The sequence below is a fragment of the Haliotis rubra genome, unplaced genomic scaffold (genome assembly GCF_003918875.1).
Source record: "Haliotis rubra isolate DU_JTF1 unplaced genomic scaffold, ASM391887v1 Scf371, whole genome shotgun sequence".
NCBI lineage: Eukaryota > Metazoa > Mollusca > Gastropoda > Lepetellida > Haliotidae > Haliotis > Haliotis rubra.
In genome coordinates this window covers 636,809-659,976 of record NW_025767048.1, presented here as the reverse complement: position 1 = coordinate 659,976, position 23,168 = coordinate 636,809, and the positions used below count along the sequence as shown (strand labels likewise).

At 43.5% G+C, this 23,168-nt stretch overlaps 2 protein-coding genes across 3 annotated transcripts; both read right to left on the bottom strand.

Annotated features, from left to right (window-relative positions):
- Positions 1-5,654: 5,654 nt before the first annotated feature.
- LOC124285984 (vitelline envelope sperm lysin receptor-like) lies at positions 5,655-18,823 on the bottom strand. Of its 2 annotated transcripts, XM_046722298.1 has the most exons (11): positions 18,733-18,775; positions 17,742-17,785; positions 16,732-16,771; positions 16,404-16,464; positions 14,528-14,709; positions 12,885-13,045; positions 12,290-12,444; positions 11,459-11,555; positions 10,122-10,275; positions 9,511-9,607; positions 5,655-5,790 (listed from the first exon to the last, which is right to left on the bottom strand). In XM_046722298.1, exons 4-11 carry the CDS (start codon positions 16,444-16,446, stop codon positions 5,687-5,689), a joined length of 993 nt encoding a protein of 330 aa, XP_046578254.1. In that variant the 5' UTR covers positions 16,447-16,464; positions 16,732-16,771; positions 17,742-17,785; positions 18,733-18,775; the 3' UTR covers positions 5,655-5,686. The 2 variants fall into 2 exon arrangements, with proteins under 2 accessions (XP_046578254.1, XP_046578253.1); XM_046722297.1 differs by lacking the exon at positions 16,732-16,771 and having other exon boundaries at positions 18,733-18,823.
- Positions 18,824-20,860: 2,037 nt separating this feature from the next.
- Positions 20,861-22,826, bottom strand: LOC124285947 (mucin-12-like). Its single transcript, XM_046722236.1, has 2 exons — positions 22,736-22,826; positions 20,861-22,158 (listed from the first exon to the last, which is right to left on the bottom strand). The coding sequence occupies exons 1-2, from the start codon at positions 22,812-22,814 to the stop codon at positions 20,861-20,863; spliced, it is 1,377 nt and encodes a 458-aa protein (XP_046578192.1). The 5' UTR covers positions 22,815-22,826.
- Between the last annotated feature and the right edge of the window lie 342 nt (positions 22,827-23,168).

Here is a 23,168-nt window from a genome sequence, read left to right as displayed (position 1 = left end):
TCGTAGTTAATAACATTAACATAATGTTTACGCTACATCAAAGAATCTTCTACTGGTTTTACCAACAATTCGGTGTAAACATAAAGTGATAAATTGGCAATCGCAACATGATCTTGCCCGAGGCCGCCATCTTTGATTTTGGAAACCCTTTGATTAAAACAACATATAAACGAAAAACAAACACCTGGCCCTGATCGACACCAAACCTGCTTCACCAAACTTCCTTCAAAAATTATGATTTGGACTTTTATGTCTAGCAAGCTTAAATTTCATTATGCTGATGCAAAAAAAAAAATAATAAAAAAATCCGCGAAATTGCGAGATCAACGAGAGTAGATCAATGAGGGTTTGAGTTAAAACTTAATTCCGCTATCAATCCGCACATCTGAATGGGGGTGGGGTGTCGCCCGCTTAGTGTAACATAGGGCTTGGCACTGGGCACAGGGAGGTAACTACCGTACAGTGATGTGGAGTTTGTCATTAAAGATCAAAGGGAATATATATTGCCGTTTTGCTCATTGCATTATACTGAAAAGTAGTGTGTATTTATGTGTAATCCGTACCACTCTGCGAACGTTTTGATGATAAGTTGGTGAAATGAAAATATGATTTCGTAGATTTATGAAGTAGAACGTAGATCAACTTGTGCACTATATTAATACATATTTTGAAAATTTAGGTATTCATCTTGATGATAATTTTAGTCACATTCAATGAGTTTAGTTTAGTTTATACGCCACTTTTAACAGTATTCCAGCAATATCACGGCGGGGACACCAGAAATGGGCTTCACACATTGTACCCATGTGGGGAATCGAACCCGGGTCTTCGGCGTGACGAGCGAACGCTTTAACCACTAGGCTACCCCACCGCCCTAAGTCTCATTCAAAGAGTGGTAGACAATCAGAACATTTATCCAATAGTGAGTGGGGAACTAACGCCTTTCAAATAATATTTTAGTTATATCACGGCGTGTGGGCTTCATGAAAAAGAATCATAATCGGAGCGGATCCTGTCACGTTTAAGGGTGACAACTTCGAGCTTTTCATGAGTATTTAAAAACATTATTTATTGCGATAGAAAACCGCTTAACACTGAATAAAAAAACTCTTTCCGTAATCAGCAATACTACAATGAAGCTGCGAATTAGCTGAGCGGGGATAAGCTAGGGTATGGTACGAGATGTCACTGTCGACGTTGTGGCCATCCGATGTTAGTATAAAGACTTGTCCGACATACAGCGAGTGAGTGACTATGTTTTTTACGCAGCTGTTAGCAATATTCCAGTGATATATCGGCGGGGGACACAAGAAATGGGCGTCACATATTGTACTCACGCGGGGAATCGACCCCGGATCTTCGACGTGACATCTGGCGTAAAGATTTCACAACCCTGTAACACCTCCCGTATTTACGACCACAAAGTCGACAATTATATGAAAATATACATTCAGACGAAGAAAGAATCCACATTGTCTTTGAGAGTTTTCTGTTAGATTGCCAGTTGAGAGATTATGGTGTCTTGACAGTCGGAGACCATTCGCATGTGGTGGCAGTACAACGGAAGTACACTTGTAAGAGGGAATGCATTTATGCAGTAAGTCGAATAGCAGTACATAGTGTCTGAGTAGAGACTATAGATGATCAGCCACGTTTACCCAAATAATCGATTGTTGACCTTCACACACACAAATTATCTATTTATTCTAAATTCATACATTGTCTATGCATGTGTAAAGAAATGACGCCATGTATCAATTTATTCTGGTACCTTTAGAACGAATATTTTATTATTATACGATATTTTAACGCACGGTTTATGTAAATGCTTTTGTCCAGTAAAAAATGCTGTGGAATTCGAAAGACATCGTTTGTCCAGAAACCCTACTTCCCGAGCAATTATGTTCTAAACCTGTATGCATGTATAATTCAAAATAACAACGCCAGGGAATAACCAGACTCGACGGAGACAGATTCCACTGGGCGTATGAGGTGAGGTGAGGTGAAATTGGTTTTAACGCTGTTCTTCAGATTATTTTGCTCATATGACGACGTGCATGCGTGTGTATGTGTGGTTGCTTGTACTAGCCCAGACTTAAGATGGTTATAGCGTGCTAGCTCATTTAGATACCATGCCACAGTGAAGCATCAATTCCCCACTCAGACACATAATATTGACTCCAAGCCGAACAGTCCTTGTTATACCCATCAATGCCGAACGTCAGTCAGGGACCCACAAGTACCATATTTTAACGTCTTTCTAACCACTACATCAAGGAAACGGTCACCGCGATTCGAACCCACAATGACGGGTTTCTGGCGTGCCAGAGTGACGCAAATCTGCAAAGGTTTGCGGATCCGCAACATGGCATGTAGTAAGTGAGTTTAGTTTTACTCCGCACTCGGCAATATTCCAGCTATATGGCGGCGGTCTGTAAATAATCGAGTCTGGACCAGACAATCCAGTGATTAACAGCATGAGCATCGATCTGCGCAATTAGGAACCGATGACATGTGTCAACCAATTGGGTAAGAATTGGCCTTCCACAACCCATGTTTGTCGTAAAAGGTGACAAACGAGATCGGGTGATCAGGCTCGTTAACATGTTATCGTATCCCAATTGCGCAGATTGATGCTCATTGGGTCAGTCACCGGATTGTCTGCTCCAGACACAATTATTTACATACAGTCGTCATAAAGCTTGAATATTGCGGCGTTAAACAGACCAAAAACCCCAAAACGACCAAAGTAATGTCAAAACCCGTTCGTTGAACAAGGCCCTTGTCAATATTGAATAACACTAATTTGACTATTGAGCCAGTCACCTTTAGCCCCTACAAGTACATTCAGAATATCCCTAGCAAAACTCGAGTTGCATACAAATCAAATAATGCTTGGAATAATCGTATTTACTGAACCATGATTGCGATTTGTTTCAAGTATGAAATTAGAACGACCCATATATACCACTGAGATGTATTTTCGGGTACAAAGTAAATGACATATCAAAAATGTTAATGCATCGATCACTTCATATCTGATATTTCCTAGTACCCTCCTCAAGAGAGAATTCTAAGCGGAGACATGTCTGTGGATGCATTGACTAAATGTCCATTACGATCAAACAAATACACTTATATCCCACCGATACGGGGACATTTACCAATAGAAATTAGTAATGAAAGCAATGCCAGTTTTGGGTAGGACTGTACCGGTACCGACAGAGTAAGCTAAGTGCATATAAAGCCCTAGGTCTCCGGCTTCAGGCGAGGTGTATATCGGAATATCTCGGCTTTGTTCTATCGGATATCTCGGCTTTGTTCTATCGGAATATCTCGGTTTGTTTTCTCTCATCTCAAGATACTTACATTGATATATGTGAGTAAGACAACACTCTCCGACACGGTACTGGGTCCGTCGATATGCTATCACATGTGATGTGCAAATGGTCGTTTAATGTCTTTTGATTCAGCCCGAATAATCCACCCTGTCTTCCATTGTTAAAATAAGGGAATGCATGTTAATATAAAAGGCGATGGAATTTTATCGTGATTATTTCAAAGGGTGTGTTTTTGTCAAAGTGCCAGTTAACTTTGTACATTGGGTGCAGGACAATTTAAGCATCAAAGACAAGCGTTTGTTTATCAAGTAGATATGAAAAATATCTTAAAGATCTATGGCTTGCACGTGTGCATCTTAGTGTGAATGGGTCTATCTTGAAAAATATTCGTCATATTTCGGCGTGTCGGTTGAATGTGGGAGAAACGAAGAAACGAGGGACACAGGAGTCGAGGATATTTTAGTTAGCAAGTAACTTTCTTTTCTTTCCGTTTTCGAAGAATTTTGTTCCAGAAGTGTTTATTTTCTTTCAGAGAAATTGTTTGCCTGGACAAACTATTTTGTACCTGACTTAACTCTTAGCCCAAGACAACGATGTTAACACTTTACATATGTAACCTTCTGATCCGTCATAATGCCTTTACTTACTCTGAATGTCCCCTTCAATAAAAACTATATTCAGGTGAAGAATTGTTCTTGAACCCTAAATTAAGGACTATCAAAAGATGGTGTTAAATGTTGAACCCGGTATTGCTTCATTTGTATAATAAGGCTGACAGTGATCGAGCCTGGATCAGTTAAACCGGTGACTGGCGGGATGAGATACGATCTGTGGCACCTGGGTACGCGGACATGAAATCTACACGGACCAGAATTGAGTGAGTTTGGTTTTACGCCGCTTCTAGCAATATTCCAGCAACATCACGGCGGGGAACACCAGAAATGGGCTTCACACAGTGTACCCATGTGGGGAATCGAACCCAAGTCTTCGGCGTGGCGAGCAAACGCATTAACCACTAGACTACCCCACACGGACCAGAAAGGACTATTAGACTAGCTGGAGGTGTCTTGTTGCATACACCAGATATGCTTGTATGCCGCTTTTAGCAATATTCCAGCAATATTACGGCGGGGAACACCAGAAATGGGCTTCACACAGTGTACCCATGTGGGGAATCGAACCCAAGTCTTCGGCGTGACGAGCGAACGCTTTAACCACTAGGGTACCCCACCGCCTCGCAATATGCAGTTATACCCACTGTGACGCCATCTTGGAAATAAGTGGTGACACTTTACCCTAGATATACATTCCGACCAATGATGTGCGACCCATGTGGGGAATCGAACCCGGGTTTAACGCTTTAACCACTAGGATACCCCATCCGAGAACATGTATCATGAAGCCCAGGTGTATTTTTAACCTGATGGGCTATATAACTGGGCAGAATCTGGGATTCGAACCAACGAACGACCTTCAGTCCCATGTACCCGCCAAATGGATACACTAGCTGCTATTTCACTTGGCAAGACTGCACTCGGAAAAAGCCCAGCTGAATGACAAACCTGAAAATATTCTAGTTTGGACAAGATAATCCAGTGACTGATGTCATGAGCAACGCCACATGCCGTTATGTCGGTCAGTCTGACCACTGAAACCATTATGCCACATTAGTGAGTGAGTGAGTGAGTTTAGTGTTACGTCGCACTCAGCAATCCCAGCTATATGCAATATCCCATGCTATAATGGTGGCGGTCTGTAAGTAAGTCTAGCTATGGTGGCGGTCTGTAAATAATCTAGCCTGAACCCGACAATCATGTGATCAGCATCGATCTACGTATTTGAGAACCGATGATATGTGTAAACCAGGTCAGCGAACCTGCGCATTATTAAGTGAGCGAGTCAGTTTAGTTTTACGCCGCACTCAGCATTATTCCAGCTTCATGGCGGCCGTCTGTACATAATCTATCCTGGACCCGACAATCCTGTGACCAACAGCATGAGCATCGAACTACACAATTGGGAACCGTTGACATGTGTCAACCAAGTCAGCGAGCCTGACCACCCGATCCCGTTAGTCGCCTTTTACGACAGGCATAGTCGCCTTTGTGGCAAGCATGGGTTGCTGAAGACCTATTCTACCCCGGATCTTCACGGGTCTTATTCCGCAATAGGGGTTGCTGGGGACTGTTCTAACACGCAACACCTATCCGGTAGACACTATCGGTTAGACATCTGACTATGGGGGCTCCTCGGTGCACATAAAACATAATTTCTCGAGAAGAAAGACATGTGAAACAACACAAGAGACTGAAACTGGCTTTATCTTTTTAATGGCAGTGGTTTTCTCATGACTTCCTGTCACTGTCAGGGTTACTGTCAAGTCTTCCCTCATCTGCGACATTGAAGTCCTCCTCGGCCAGCAAGGTCAGACCTGGGTATGCGTTCTCAGCTGAAATAAGCAACAAGAGTGTTCAATGAGTAGCGCAGTACTCGATAGCCACGCATGGGTGGTATCCGATACGCGTCATTGTCCTGTCGTAAGTGAACTTTTAGCAATATTCCAGCAATGTCACGACGGGGGACACCAGAAATTGACTGCACACATTGTATCCATGTGGGGAATTGAACCCGGGTCACTGACGTGACATTTGACGAAACATTCGTAGCCCTACGAACTTCTTAAGCCCATTCTTAACACATTGGCTACGATCAAAGTTAAGAATTCTTAGGGCTACGAACGTTCGTAGCCCGACGAATTCTTAACTTTGATCGTTACGAACTTTGTTCGTAGGGCTACGGACATTTCGAGAATAGCTAGCCAGACAAGTTCAGTTGTGTTGAAAGCGTTCTCTCGTCACGCCGACGACGGGTTCGATTCCCCACATGGGTACAATGTATCAAGACTATTTCTGGTGTCCCCTGCATGCATATTGCTGGGATATTGCCAGAAGTGCTCTCAGGCAGACGATCTGTCCATTGAGCAGACGATCTGTCCATTGGGCAGACGATCCTGTCTAATTTAACAGAGGACGAAGTGTGAAGCAAGAGTCAGCAATATTACAGTTCGATTACGGTGACCTGTAAACAATCGAATCTCGATTAGGCAAACAAGTCCAACGCCTTCTGGAACGATGATAATCAAACCACCTGATCATCTGACGCCCTTTCGTAGGCTCTTTGAAACAAGGTATACTTCTGAACTGAGCATCTTGGGAAAGGTCTGCCAAATCAGTGATTGATATCATGAGCAACGGCGCCATCAGGGATCAATAAGCAATCAGCTGAGCCATCCCTGTCTGACGAACCTATCGGGGGATTATTGAGGACCTGCAGACATTCAACTCGTGGAAAATTTCTTTTAATTGTCCAAAATCGAAGTCATAATGTTCTGAGCTTCTGAAATCTGATGCTGAATGTTTTGCGATCAACGGAGCTTGTGAGTATGGTTTTACGCCGTCTTTAGCAATTTTACGGCAGTATCACTGGAAATGGGCTTCACATATAGTATCCATGTGGGGTATCGAACCAGGGTAGTGAACGCAACGAGCGGACGCTTTAACCATTAGACTACCTCACCGCCTCCAATTAACGTAAACAGTGGATGAAGATAACAAGGTCTAAGGGAGATAATTCATTTTCGTTCGCGCCTAATCCTTACGAAAATGTTAGTTTATTAGTGCAAGAACGCCCAAGTCAAATATCACCATGTACAAGTCGTAGGGAAAGTATTCGAATAGCATGGGTGTTATGTTAATGTGGGCATTTCCAACACCTAGCATCATCATAAGAGGCGATCTAAAGCATCGGGTGGTCAGACTTGGTAGCTGTGGTCATCGTTTCCCAACAGTTCGGGGGCGGATGGTAACAAACCCAATCACTGGTATGTCTGGTCCAGTTTCTTCACATCTGGAAATTGATACCAGCTAGAAATGGTTTATCCCCATCACAGTACAATGACCTGCATTCAGTGAGCCTGACCAAACAATGTAGTTCATCGCTCTTAAACATCGCACAGTCCAGGCGCATGTAAAAACCCGACATGTACTAATTTTGTAGGGTCACGTAAGACCAAAGGTCATGCCCTGGAATCGCAATTTTGCCAAGTGTTTTTATTTGACAATTGAAACTGGTGCCGGAAGGGTGAGTGAGTGAGTGAGTTTAACGCCGCTGTTAACAGTATTCCGGGTTATGTAACAGCGTACACGCCTGGAGTGATGCCACTTTGGCACAGCCCACGGTCACAGGTATAGACCTAACAAACGATGGACCTAACAAACTGGCTGAGTTTGGTTTTACGCCGCTTTTAGCAATATTCCAGCAATATCACGGCGGGGGACACCAGAAATGGGCTTCACTCATAGTACCCATGTGAGGATTCGAACATGGGTCTTCGGCGTGACGAGCCAACGCTTTAACCACTAGACTACCCCAGCGCCCCTCCTAACAAACAGTAGACCTAACAAACAATGAAACTATGGGGGTGAACTGGGATTCGAACCCATCTTAAATTACTGGTGTTCCCATAGCGATGGAACAAATAATCATAAACCATCACTCCCTGGCTTGAAAACACAACGCAAATGATTATCCAGGTATGCTCCATGTGTATATGTCAAATGTTTTACGAACACAATTCTTTTACTTAAAGATTTAAAATTGATAAGAGTTTTGATCACAAGACTGAAAATCGAACATTTATCTTGTATTGGAAAAATGCAACATTTGATAAGGGTATAACGATATGCCGTTGAGACTGACATCCAATGATCGAGGGGAAAATACCAGCGCCTTGAGCATGCACTAGTTGCCTGGATATGTGCGCTATATAAATATCCTATAATAATAAAAAGATAATAATAATAATAATAAAATAATAATAATAATAATAATAAATATGAAAAGAAAAAACAAATGTCCCAGTCAGCTGACGGGAATAACAAGTTTTGCTCGCTTGTTTTGTAAACAGATCAGACAATCCAGTGATTGACATAAGCACCAATCTACGCTATGGCGATACCGTGACATACATCAGCCAATTGAAAGTCAGCGATTCTGACCACCCGATTCCGTTCGTCGCCTCTAACAAGTATGGGTTCCTGAAGACTTTTATTATTCTAACACGGGATGAAGATAAAGATGATTTTCATTCAAAACAAAGCCATCAGAAACACGAATAACAAATACATAACCACTTCAAGGTCTTGCAATTTATTATTCAAAAGAAAATGGGAAAGAAACGCATTTGATGAGGCTGGGTTTGTGAACACGGACGAAAGGGGGATATTTTACGTACGTTTCAGAACAATATAACTCAACAATTTGCTGCAGTTTCATCATTCCTACAGATTATAACACCTCATGTCAAATGTATAAATTCCTGTCAGTGGGCGAACATTTGCATCACGCCCAAACCGTCTTACACCTCCTAATGCACCTCTCTGACCCGATGTCCCCAAACGTCGGAAACCCGTTTTGGAACGTCGGGTAGAGATGTATACTGTATTCACCGACTTCAGTTAAGTTATAATTCTTCAGAGTTTCCAATGTAATGTCATTTTCATATTCAAAAGACGCGTTTGGGTTCTCCAAACTAGCAACGAAGTGAATCTTAAGGAAATGCGGAAGCACTGGCATAAAAATCTCCTTAAAAATCAATGGATTGCCCAATGCCGATCGGAAGTAGGTTATCAGTTCCAACTGGATACACTGAACGGCGTAGTAAATTTGAAAAAAGCCCGGAGTTGGTATAACGCAGCAAATATCTGAATATTTCCGCCCGACAATGGTGGCGAGGAAAGTTTGAACTTTACGAAATTGAAATAATTGGTATTCAGTTCTATCACATGTCAACTTTTTTTTAAGTAGTATGTGAGGAAAGCCCTAGGAGGTTAAAGTACTGAGGTATTTACCACTGTGATGAAGCCCACCAACACGGGTGAGTGATTGATGACATCACGAAATATGGCGAATCTGGCATTCAGACATACGGTTACAAGTTTCTGCCGAATCCAAGGGACGCAACTCTGCACAGTGATTTGCGACACCCTTAACAAGTGGGCCACCTCTGCTTATTGAACCTAGTGAAACCCTAACAGGAATGAGAAACTAAATATATAACAGACTACTGGGTATTGGTTACAGCCCCAGTTGTCTACAAATGGATGTTTACCTGGAGCTTCCCTTCTGAGTCTGTTGCCAGCTTCAATCCACTTCCCGAACAGTTTGAATATACTTCTGGGTTTGGCTGCTGCGCCACTACAGGAGTTCTGAAATCAAATCACTTCCTTAATATCACAAATTGGGTAGAATCAACGAAAAGGAAACTTTTCAAACATTGCGCATTTACATTTCAACTAATATCAGAGCAGACTTGTCAGAGGGAGCATCATGACACCTCCCCTGTCCATTGTGGGCTACTGGTTAACGTCGTCCGCCTCCTCGCGGGCTACTGGTCACGTCGTCCGCCTCCTCGCGGGCTACTGGTCACGTCGTCCGCCTCCTCGCGGGCTACTGGTCACGTCGTCCGCCTCCTCGCGGGCTACTGGTCACGTCGTCCGCCTCCTCGCGGGCTACTGGTCACGTCGTCCGCCTCCTCGCGGGCTACTGGGTGGTCACGTCGTCCGCCTCCTCGTGGGGGAACCACTTACACATTTCGCCCCGTGGGGTTTCTGTAAAACAGTTCGTCTCGCGGGGTACTTTTACATACTTCTCTTGCAGTCCTGGTTGCATCCTCCCCTGGTGGGCCACGAGTTAAATACCTGACAAGATTAAGACACGTACCTTTCCCACACAGTTGGAGCACAGGGTGAAGTTGCACATGATACTGAAGCTATTGTCATTTTCTAACGCGAAGAACTTGAAGTAAGGGCTGAGGGCGGCCCGGGGCATCATAGAAAAACCGGTGGTTTTGTTGATAATGATGCCGTCCCCACATCTGCAACATTGGAAGCAGAATATCGCATGTCAGTACTATAGTGATCATACACATCAGTGTATGTATGCAGTATGCGAAATAGCCACTGGTCCGCTAGCCCGTGGCTAGTAAAAATCCAGTCGGGACAGTAATTTTCCACAGTCACTGGTCCGAGTGACTAGTGAATTTGCATTTTGTAAACATATCACTCTCTCCGACTTGTTAGTTATAACACACTTTTAAATCATGCAAGGTTGTGGCCTGATAAAATTGTTTATCGTATCAGCAGCTCAATGATGAAACCCGTGTCTACATTCAAATTTCGGACTACTGAATTTGTTGGTAGGCTGGTAACTTCAGGCATAGCTAGCCTGCGGATGCGTGCAGTCGTGGATAGAGGTTGATTGGCCGAGTGGACAATGGAATTATTGTTCAACAGACAGATATACCACAGTGTATACTGCCAGCAAACTAAACTGCACATTGATCAGATACTGAAGTTTCTTGGTTAGGACTAAGTTGGTTCCCGGCTCCCTTTGCGCGCGCAAACTTGAGCCAAAGCTAGGAGCCGGTATAGGCTGCCATTTTTAAAAACTGCTCGTTTATTTGACGTCACATCTGGATTGGTCCAGCTGGACTCCGTCGCGCTGAAAGATCTTGTAATCATATTGCGATAGGTGAGGTGAGGTGAAATTGGGTTTAACTTCGTGCTTGAGAATATTTCGCTCATATGACGACGGGCATGCGTGTGTATGTATATGTGCGGCTGCTTGTACTATCCCAGACTTAAGCTGGTTTTATAGTGCTAGCCCACTGTGACACCATGCCTCAGTGAAGCATGAATACCCCACTCAGACACATTATACTGACTCCGAGCCGACCAGTCCTTGTTGTACCCATTAATGCCGAGCGCCAGGCAGGGACCAACAAGTACCATATTTTAACGTCTTTTGGTATGACGCGGTCGGGGCTCGAACCCGCGACCTTCCGCTCTCAGGGCGGACGCTCTAACCACTACACCACGGAGGCGGTCTTTATATTGCGATAAGCGAGACGGGGCCTAGCTTAAGTTTGAACCACCCCATTCTTTCACATTAAGATGTTCAAATTAACTATGGTTAAGGGAAAGAACCAGTGGTCCTTAACTTATTTTGAGTTGTATACATTTTGCAAACCACTTTAGCATTCAGTGTCCTCAACTCACCCAGATCTGATGAAGGCGTGTCTCTGGCCTGTAGTAGCCCCAATAGCTTCACAAGACACTGGGAACAGGGTGAGGGGCTTGGAGCCCACCAGTAAACCTGGATGTGAAATTGGCTTCGTTATAATAATGTTCAATGGCTTGTTGCAAGCTATCCACAATTCACCCAAATGGATATTGCTCACAAGGAAAAACATTGGGACTGATAAAACGGAACCGAATATCAATGTAATCTACCATCTCACTTATGAAGACTTACCATATAATTATTGAATTGTCACCGCGCAAAGATAACCGTGAACAAGTCTGGTAATGGTTACATTATTCATGACGTACTTGGTAGGCTGTCTAATAATGACAATGTACCTACAAACAACGCCTATATCGATGCTAATTTCATTCGCTGCATAAAATGTCAGGAAAGCGAGAATGTGATCGAAAGTGAACGAGTTGAGATTTTACGACGCATCGAGCAATGCTACGTGTGCGTCACGTCAGCCAGACAAACCACTGCCTAAAAGCATGAATTATAAAATCCGTGGAGGTAATATGACGCAATTGTTCAAGTTTTACGCCGCACTCAGCACTATTCCAGCTATATGTCTGCAAATTGAGTCTGGACCAGACAATCCAGTGACTGACGCCATGACAATCGTTCTTTTCAATTGGGAACCGATACCGTGTCAATCAAGTTAACGAGCCTGACCACGCGATCCCGTTAGTCGCCTCTTACGACAAGCATGGGTTACTGAAGATCAATATTCTAACCCGGATCATCACGGAGTGGTGCATCTTTGAGCACAAGGCGTTAATTTCTGGGCATGTATTACTTGCCAGTACTGTTGTCCAGCACGACCTTCAGACACACAGTTTTGTCTATTGGAACCCCAGAGGTGAGAGGGACGCCGCGGATATCAGTCAGCAGAATAGTCACCCCCATCTTTGTTTTGGAGCCGGCATGACCGTTGACACCCTTGGGCGCATGGTACCTGTAACAGAACAACTCGTATACACTGGGGAGAGAGAGAGGGGGTTTAGGGTCACCTCCAAGTTTCCTGCACTTCAAACAGGGGTGCTGAGGGGTCTTGTGTATGTGCGTGTGCGCGAGTCTTACGACTAATACCGATTTGACAGAGCTAGCCTATTGACACAATGTAACAGTTAAAATAAACCACTCAAACAACATTCTGATGATTGTGCGCGCGTGCGCGATTCCCCCAATGGGGATAATGTGTGGAAACCGTTACTAGTTTACACTGCCGCGATATTGCTGGAATGCTAAACGTGGTGTAAAATTCAAATCACATTATTCAAAACGGTGGTTTGTATTCAATGTAATAAAAAGTGCAGACGCCATTTTCAACTTATGTTAGGACCGGCGTAATCAGTAGAGCAGCTAATATCAAGGTGAAAGGGTATCTGCACTCACTGCTCAACTATGGAACTGTTGCCGGACTTCTGCTCGCCGTTCTCGTCGTAGGTGCAGGTCATGGTGTAGCGGAGCAGTCTGTTGATACCTACCGACGACCCCTCCTTGTTGACAACGTTTACCAGAACCTTTACACAGTACAACCTCAGATCGTGACGTTTCTGTAAACAGCAGTGTTTGAGTGAACTGTCGGCAGATTTCAGCTGTCTGACTAGACCATGTAAATAATCCACTGTGTCCGTGGGTCTCTCCGAGAGAGAGACTTCGCAATATTCCAGCTGTCCATCTGGAGCATGTTAACCGAATGTGTGTCTGTGGGTATGGGTGTGGGTGTCCGAGAGTCAGAGAGTGAGTGAGTTTAATTTTACGCTGCACTTAACAATATTCCAGATATATGGCGGCGGTCTGTAAATCATCGAGTCTGGACTAGACAATCCAGTGATCAACATCATGAGCATCAATCTACGCAATTTGGGATACGATGACGTGTGAGAGAGAGCCATATTCCAGCTGCATGAGGGCTACCAATAAATCTTTGAACTGTCTGACCGATACACTACAGAGGTTGATACTATAAGTATCGATCCATGTCGGGATACACTGACACTAATGTAACCAAGTAGTTAAGCTTGCCAAGCCATCCATTGGATCTATTTGCCTTCGCAACAGCACAGTTGTAAAGCTGTTCTCGCCAGGGGGTTTCGAATTTGGACCAGTATGGGATATTGGGTACCTGTTCTACCAATCTGTTGATATCATGCTGCACTTGGAAATATTCCTGTATATGAACCAGACAATCCTATGTAATACCAAATATAACATATGCTGTTTCTGACCACTTTCTAACTGGCACGGCATAGGCGGATCCAGAGTGGGGGGGGTGGGGGGTAAAGTTTATTAAATGACCTTGGAAACTGTCGTGTAAACGGTTGAAAATTAAGTGTGCAAACCACCACCACCCTTTTCTCGAGAGTGCACATACCCTACAGCCCCCACCCCAACCCCTTCTTACAGGTTGTATCCGCACCTGCATTGCGTATTCCTAATCCTATAACTGACGTCATGAGCATCTATCTACGTAGTTGGGATGTCACGACGTGCATCAACCGACTCAGCGATCCTGAGCCAAACATAGGCCCTCGTGTTGGATCTTCTTAGGCGTCATTCGGGGCGGTGGGGTAGCCTAATGGTTAAAGCGTTGGCTCGTCACGCCGAAGACACGGGTTCGAATCCCCACATGGGCACAATGTGTGAAGCCCATTTCTGGTGTCCCCCGCCGTGATGTTGCTGGAATATTGCTAAAAGCGGCGTAAAACCAAACTCAGTCAGTCAGTCTTAGGCGTCATTCGGTAATAAATACCATGGACCCTTGTCCGCAATGGCCTCGTTAAGAGCCCTAGGGTTACAATAAACGGACTGGTGCTTGCGGTCCGAGAGGTCCGATATGACGTCACACCCTGAACGACAAATCCCATTTATCTAAAGTATCGAAACCATGATTCCCACAACAGAATGTGTTCCTTGTTCAAAGTTGACGTTACTAGGCATTTTAGCACTTGTGTTTATCCTGCATGTGGTTCAACTAGTGATATAGCTAGACTTGTGCCACGACACAAGCTATAATGGAGCATCGGGATACTTACCGGATAAACACATCTCTTGTTCTCGTCGCCGGTGAAGTACACATCAGCACAGTGGTTTACGGAGTTGACCGATGTGAAGTTGTACAGATTACCTCCCTTGCACTCCAGCTGAATGAACACCGTGAGGTCGGTCATCACACAAACTTTGCTCTGGGTGCCCTCTTTCCCACACTCCTGTTTAACTAAAACATGGACGTGTCTAAGATGCCTATTGTTCGTTATTGTTAATTCACTAGATCTGTTTTTAAAACATCAGTCAGATGATGAGAATATATATTCAGTTTTACACACACACAAATCCGCCTTCCGGACATATATTTTTGTTTGATGTTTAACGCCGCACTCAGCAATATTCCAGCTATATGGCGGCGGTCTGTAAATAATCGAGTCTGGACCAGACAATCCAGTGATCAACAGCATGAGCATCGATCTATGCAATTGGGAACCGATGACATGTGTCAACCACGTCAGCGAGCCTGACCACCCGATCCCGTTAGTCGCCTCTTACGACAAGCATGGGTTACTGAAGATCAATATTCTAACCCGGACCTTCACGGTTAAGTGTTCAGTCAGAAGACATGAAAAATGTCGACTTTAGGTCACGGTCACTGTCCACCACGAACAGAGTACGGATCAAACGCTGCTGAATGTTGACCGAACTCTGCAATATTCCACCTCATAAAAGAATGATGCCGCCTCATATAAGAATGAATGTGACCATATCTGAATGCAAAGGTGCTCTAGTCGGCAAACTCTAGAGCGGAATCGATATTACATTCTTGTACTACCACCTATGTTGCTATGTCATCCCGGATTTGCTTCAGTCGGGACAGCGTCATATGGTGTCATACATATGAGTGATACATTCTGGGGATCACAGAACTGGCATATATTAAAACGTAATCCCATTCCAAATCGATACTCTTTTGCAATCCATGTTCGATTTTTAAGTCAGTTTCGTAGCGGTCCTTAGTTTGGTCGTCCAAATTGTTCAGCGTCTATGCCGTCATCGTTCAAGCGTTCCTTCAAGCAGATCAGGCGTTGGTCGGTGAAGGCGTTCAATACTATACTCGTGGACTGTGCTAACCGAAGAGCACACCTTCTCGAAATTAAGCATAACTTAGTCTTGATTTTATTCCGCAATAGAGTGAGTGAGAGTTTAGTTTTACGCCGCACTCAACAATATTCCAGCTATATGGCGGCGTTCTTTAAATAATCGAGTCTGGACCAGAAAATCCAGTGATCAACAGCATGAGCATCAATCTGCGCAACTGGGAACCGATGACATGTGTCAACCAAGTCAGCGAGCCTGACCACCCGATCCCGTTAGTCGCCTTTTACGACAAGCATAGTCGCCTTTTGTGGCAAGCATGGGTTGCTGAAGACCTATTCTACCCCGGATCTTCACGGGTCTTATTCCGCAATAGACTCCAAAGTGCAATTGGCTAGCGTTTGTGAACAGTCCATCCTGATGAATCCCTTTCCAGATGGTTGAGTATTGTTATACGCCGCTTTTAGCAATATCACGGCGGGTCACATCAGAAATGAGTTTCACACATTGCACTCAAGTGGGGGAATCAAACCATGCTGTCTGGTCTCACTAAGACCACTAGCCCCCATCCTGATGATGGGTCAGTCTGTGCCTTCTGTCGGTCGTCATGACGATTAACTTGCACTATTGTTTGTCGAGTCTCCATATTCATCCATACTCAAAAATCGTTTCAAGAACCTTTCTGGTTCAGCCCAAAACGGCTAGATTACTACGAGACATGGTGTGCGCTTTTCATTAGATGTAGAATATTTGGAGTCCTACAAGCACCTGATTGTAATGAGATCAGCATTTACAAACAAACTCTGTACGATTCAGAATACCTACCATCAACGATATAATCCTTTGGCACCTGAGCTTCCGGAGGCATTTGGGAATAAGCCGTGGACTGCACAGAAACATTAGTCTATATTAGAAAGATTTCCTCAAGATCAACATATTTTTATAATCCCATTTTCTCTCTAAATTTGGTTACTGCGCCCCATGTTTATCGGATTCAATATAATAAAGTAGAGCATCTGTTGTGATGTGCAGTGCTTCATATTGCAACGTAATTATCCAAACCAGTTACCGCCACGTGTCAATTGTTGTTTATTGCTCAACCCGGAAATGTTTCCTCTATACTGTTTATGCAAACTAACGATTTTGCACACACCTGTTGACCGTATAACGGCTTGCACAGCTTGGCGAGGCAACTAAAAGCAAAGTCATTGTATTTAATAAGTTGTACACTGAGTTTGGTTTTACGCCGTTTTTAGCAATATTCCAGCAACATCACGGCGGGGAACACCAGAAATGGGCTTCACACATTGTGCCCATGTGGGGATTCGAACCCGAGTCTTCGGCGTGACGAGCCAACGCTTTAACCATTAGGCTACCCCACCGCCCTAATAAGTTGTACAGGGGAAAGAATGCAGGTAAAGAAACTACGCAAAATATCTTGGCTGAACCTTATCTTGGCTGAACCTTATCTTTGGGTTGGTTGACACATGTCATCGGTTCTCAAATGCTTTGATCGCTTCTCGTGATCCGAGTCACTGGATTATCTGGTCCGGACTCTATTATTTACATACCGTCGCCATATAGCTGGTATGTTGCTGTGTGCGGCGTTAAGCAGGTAGCAAGAATGCCTGCAGGTATCAGTCCTTCACCACTTTAGTAAAGACAACTAGCATGTATTGGGAATGTCAAACCTAGAAACAAATCGAATCTAGGATTCGAACCCACTACAACGTTTCTTTCAACGCAATATCACGACGGGGGATACCAGATATAGACTTCTCACATTGTACCCATGTGGGGAATCGAACCCAGATCTTCGGCGTGACGAGCCAACGCCTTAACCACTAGGCCACCCCACCACCACCTGTAAGGTAACTGTCAAGGCACCTTAGTAGGACTGGGAATCCGGGTCCTATCCCAGATATCTTACAATACATTACATTTAATCGTGACCATGCCAAAACATTTATAAATGCACACCTTGAACCAAAGCTATGTTATCAAGATACGTCTTTTAATACAATTTTGTTCCAGACAGAAGTCAGATTTAAATTATAGAAGTTTAAACTGCCTTGTTTAACATGTATCGTGTATATAAACAAGTCTTCATGTTACTCATTCAGTTCTTGAATTAGCCCAATAAAATTACCCATGACTACTTACCAGAAACGTCAGCAACGTCAAAACCTCAGACAAAGCAGCCATTTCTGAAATGGGAGTTGTCATATTGGGAGTAGTCATAATGGGAAGATACCCTTGCAAGCATGGGTTGTGAAAGATTAAATGGAACCCCGATCTTGAGGGGACACGGTTTAGGTATTATAAATGACAAGACATCAGAGTATGGCAACAACCCCTTAATAATCACACCCCAGTAACATATGTGAAAAAAAATACCCCCAAAATACCAAGGGTGTAGAGTGCATTAGATACATGCTACTCGTGTAGACCCATGCCTGGTTCATTACTATAATAACTCTGTCATGCCATAATATGTATAGTAACCTTTACAGTCAACCAAATTGTAGCTACGGAAACGACTTGACACTCCTAGTTTATTTACTATTGATCGACGATGTGTATTACATCAAATACCACCCACCAGGTTAAGCCTTCTCCAAAAGAATGTTTCCTAAGCTTTCATCCATGAATAGCGAGTGTAAATGGACGACTTTATAACACGCTCTGATAAAAATCGATCATCCGAGAAACATTCGTAAAATCCTTTCAGCGCGAACTACGATAAACGAGACAATTTTGTACGTTCGGAGGATACCAGATTTTGTGCTTGCCTTCAATGAAATCGTAGTTTTGACAGGACGCATTGCACAAATGTGGAAGTTGTGTCTCGTCTAATTAGTTGCTTTTGAACGTTGGTTCAAGGTTAAGAACTATCACTTCAGAAGATATTTTCTACATCTTATTTTTGGAGGATATGGCTCGTAGGGTAAGAAAATTTGCTGTATGACAAGCATGCCTGTTTACATACCCGACTGGCTTCAAATAATACGTTTCAATCAGTATACATTTCTTAATCATATACCTCCAAATATGTACACTATATTACATCGACTGAATAAAATATTGTGAGAAACGGGGAGGATTATTTCTTGTGTTCGGTAAACAATAGCTACAAATCAGAGAGGAACCTTACCTGCTGAACTTCTTCTGAGTGTCACCTCTGGAGCTGCACGTGCTGCAGGTGTTGTCACTGCAAGTTCGATGTCACGTGAGAAATAATACGGTTGTCGGCACAACATGTACAACAATTGTTTATGATATCACTATCTGTCTACCTCTCAATCTTATTCTTATCCTAGTTCTACATGATGTTGAAATTCATAAGTGTTGTCAAAGAAATAACAAAAACGGACTGTACAGAATTTCAATTTATTGATGGCATAAATCAATAATGAAGTCAATACATTAATATGTTTTCAAGAAAATATTATCACCTAATTATCACACTCTCATTTGAATCGGTAGAGAAATACGTGACAATATATAACATTGGTTATTGGCTGTGGGGCGGTGGAGTAGCCTAGTGGTTAAAGCGTTGGCTCGTCACGCCGAAGACCCGGGTTCGATTCCCCACATGGGTACAATGTGTGAAGCCCATTTCTGGTGTCCCCCGCCGTGATATTGCTGGAATATTGCTAAAGGCGGCGTAAAACCATACTCACACACTCACTCACTCACTTTCTTGAGGGGGCGGTGTGGTAGCCTAGTGGTTAAAGCCGAAGACCCGGGTTCTATTCTCCACATGGGTACAATGTGTGAAGCCCATTTCTGGTGTGCCCCGCCGTGAAATTCGTGGTCACTGCTGAAAGCCCTGTAAATCCATATTGACACACTCAATCTTTCTTACTGCATATAGTTCCATATCCAGTCAACGTATTCTATTTAAAAAGTAGTGCGGAGGATAGAAAGGTGTCACAATTATTGATAGTTTATATCTTTAATGACAGAAATTATTTATTAGTGTAACAGGGACCGAGCTCACTGAGCTTTGTATTGGACGAATCAGCCACTCAGCCATCGCGGCTTCCACAAATCCTTGATCGGGTCTGTGGGGTAGCCCAGTGGTTAAAGCGTTCGCTGATCACGCCGAAGACCGGGTTCGATTCCCCACATGGGTATATTGTGTGAAGCCAATTTCTGGTGTACCCCGCCGTGATATTGCTAGAATATTGCTGAGAGCGGCGTAAAACCCAACACACTCACTCACTAATCCTTCATTCATATACAATCATACAACTTGGTAACCAAATAACATCGATCACTCCAAAATGGAATATCCCCTACTATTTTAACATGATATGTCACCATGGTCATCGAGATACATCATGCCGCTGGTAAGTTTCAACAAATATATTCATATTTGCGCACAGTACTTGTCTTATGTATAACTCCGGTATGCCCTTTAAAGCAATTGGTCGGGAATTAAACGTCCGCTACACAGTTTCAGTCGTTGTTCAGAAAATACAGGGAAACCACTGAGGTGAAGGATTTAGGGTGACATCAGTTCGTGAAGACAGCCATTCGTCTCATGCATTGTTCTAAAGCACCACTGGTTATGATCGTTGGTTCGGCCCGAATAAATTGTCGACACAGTCATCATGTTTGTGGACTGTCCAGGACATTAATTCTATGCACATTGGACCGACATGCAATGATTTTGGTAGAATACCATAGTTCATTGCAGTTCAGATGACCGCAGTAAAGACATCCTTCAACTGAATTGACCCATATTGTCAGAGAAGGTTAACCACGCCTTCAGGAATCAGGTGAGAAGCATCCTTCCATGTCGACATATCTATGTCGATATATCTTATAACAAGGTATGGCTTGTAGCGCTTCCATCGTGAATAACCACGTCGAACGCATTTCGCCCATTATGCTGTGTTTCCATAGTTCTGGACACGTCTTGTAAATATGCACTTAATGTTTTCCCATCGTGTATGATTTCTAATTGCTCGAAATGTTGTAATCAGCAAATATTTTGTTAAGACAGTAAACACCGTCGTGTGTAACGTACAGTTGTCTCGAAATAAAGGTTTGGTGTCTGCGTATTCCTCGGAGAGTAATAATTGTGCTTTTGTGTCGAACATCGCATAACTCGAAGTATTTACGTGGGCCCCTTCAACTTCGACACAATGGAACATATTTATCACATTGATAAAAATCCTACGGGGATTAAGATGGTCAACCGTCTGTTTCATTGTCAGCTGTTTTACAGGTAACTGTTACCATGAGTAGACCCACGTGAATGGTAGTTTCATTTACTTCCCATTTTTAATGAGATAGAAGCACAATGTTACCACATCAGGGATGACGATAGGGCACATGGTGACCAGCCCCAGCACGATGCCAACGCTCCCTATATACGTGGATGTTACTTGTTTGTTCGGCGCACTTATCTTTGTGAGAATGTACTTTGTGACGTTTTTCCTCTCTAGAAGCAGATTCTGCTGCAGCACCTGACTCGCAGAACGAGCCATTGCCAAGTCTGTTGGCTTGGTCGTTCGACATCGACAGATACACATATGAGTAGTGGTGCCATACTTGAACGTAGCAGGAAATAAGACGTCGAGTTCACTTGAGTCATGTAATTCCAATGAAACAGAAGACGTCATGGGGAGTTTCAGGTCACCTAATGTCCAATCTATTCTAAGAAAACTCGAAGCCAAAGATGATGGTTGATGGTCAGAAGGATGAGTTGCTAGTACAGTACCAGGAGTGGACAAGGGCGACAATTCAGAAGGATCGAAGGAATGTTGGTCAACATATGGATGTGTTGACAGAACATCACCAGAAGATGATGGTGACACATTGGAAGGAGTGAGTGATGTTGGGTATTCAGGATGAAGTGTCACTTGGGTATCACCAGGAGAAGACAATGCCGACACACTTGAAGAAGTGTATGATGTTGGGTATTCAGGATGAAGTGTCACTTGGGTATCACCAGGAGAAGACAATGCCGACACAGTAGATGGGATGAGTGATGTCGGGTATTCAGATTTAAGTGTCACTTGGGTATCACCAGAAGCCGATACCGACACACTAGATGGAGTGAGTGATGTTGGGTATTCAGGGTGAAGTGTCACTTGGATTTTACCAGGAGAAGACGACGCCGACACACTAGATGGAGTGAGTGATGCTTGGAATCCAGAAAGAAGTGTCACTTGGGTATCCCCAGGAGAAAACGATGTCGACACACTTGAAGGAGTGAGTGACGCTGGGTATTCAGGGTGAAGTGTCAGTTGGATATCAACAGAAGACGATGGTGATAAGCCAGAAACAGCAAATAATGGTTCTTCTTCAGAAATGACAGACGACGACAGAACACCAGGGGAAATTGATGAAGGAACATCAGATGGTTGAGCACTTGATGGAACACCAGAAGATTGAAACGTTCTGAGGGTATGATCATCAGCAGTAGAAGGTACGGCAGTCAGAAACGACGAACTTGCCACCGAGGTTGCTGGTGTTGGTTGTGAAACAGACTGGGCTGATAATGTGTCGGTGGTACCATTGACCGCTGCAGTGCTACTAGAGGTGCTTGTCGAAGTAACGGCCACTGAAAAGAAAACTGAGCACTATGTATGAACTCATTCTATACGTGTTGTATTGTGTAGAGACCAATGAACAACAAGGTTGTTGGTGAGCAATCATATCTACATATATGATATATTACATATACTGCCAAATATATGTTAGATATACTAACTACGGTAAGTGAATGACTTTTGAACGTCCCTTTGACCAAGTCCGCTGGGGAAATAATACAATTCTTTACACTGATAGGTGAAAATTACGGGGACCCTCAACAAATGCATTAAAAATAATCCTATGGACGTGTACCACCTGAGATAGGTAACTTAAGAAAAGAAAAGTGTGTGCTGGGAGCTCAGTGTATGTGCATATATGTGTGCTGTTTTGTGTGTGTGCGTGCATGCGTCCGTATGTTTGTGTGTGTAAGAGGGAGATAGTGTGTCTGTGTGTGCGTGCGTGTGTGTTTTGGGGATATGCATGTGTGTAGGTGCTAATAATGGTCTCAATAGTGCTACAATCACGATAGATCCGAGATCTACAGGAGGAGTGAGTGAGTGAGTTTAGTTTTACAACGCACTCAGCAATTCTACAGGAGGACCTACCTTGACTTTGGCCGAAGATGGACAGAATTACAACAAGCACAAACATGGCGATGCGTCGTATGTGCAGTGTAATGTGCATCGTCTATGTTCCATGTGATTGTGATTGTAAATGCTATGCTTGCTGGTTATTTTGTGCTACAAGGATCTACATGACAATGCCATGGAAATGCACCAAGGTATTTGCTCTTAGTATCTTATAAATGGCAAAATCAATAATATTAAATTGGCACTTCATTTCCAGATATGTCACTGTACTTGATACATAGGATCTTATACATGGCAAATCAGTACGTGCAAATGGACACTTACATTCCCGTCACGTAAGTAACTAAACGCTTCTGATTTTGTAAGAGTGTTTCGTGAGTCTGTAAACTCTGTTAAGTGAGAAGTACTGATATTTCAAGTTTGCAGTTACAGTACATACGAGGATAAA

Bases quoted from the DNA above. Each gene is read 5' to 3' on its own strand.
- LOC124285947 (XM_046722236.1), bottom strand. From the start codon at position 22,814: ATGCACATTACACTGCACATACGACGCATCGCCATGTTTGTGCTTGTT. The intron at 22,159-22,735 runs GTAGGTCCTCCT...TTTTCTTTTCAG, and splicing joins CATCTTCGGCCAAAGTCAAG to TGGCCGTTACTTCGACAAGC.
- LOC124285984 (XM_046722297.1), bottom strand. From the start codon at position 17,783: ATGGCTGCTTTGTCTGAGGTTTTGACGTTGCTGACGTTTCTG. The intron at 9,608-10,121 runs GTACGTGTCTTA...ATTTGATTTCAG, and splicing joins GCTCCAACTGTGTGGGAAAG to AACTCCTGTAGTGGCGCAGC. The intron at 5,791-9,510 runs GTAAACATCCAT...TGCTTATTTCAG, and splicing joins ACTCAGAAGGGAAGCTCCAG to CTGAGAACGCATACCCAGGT.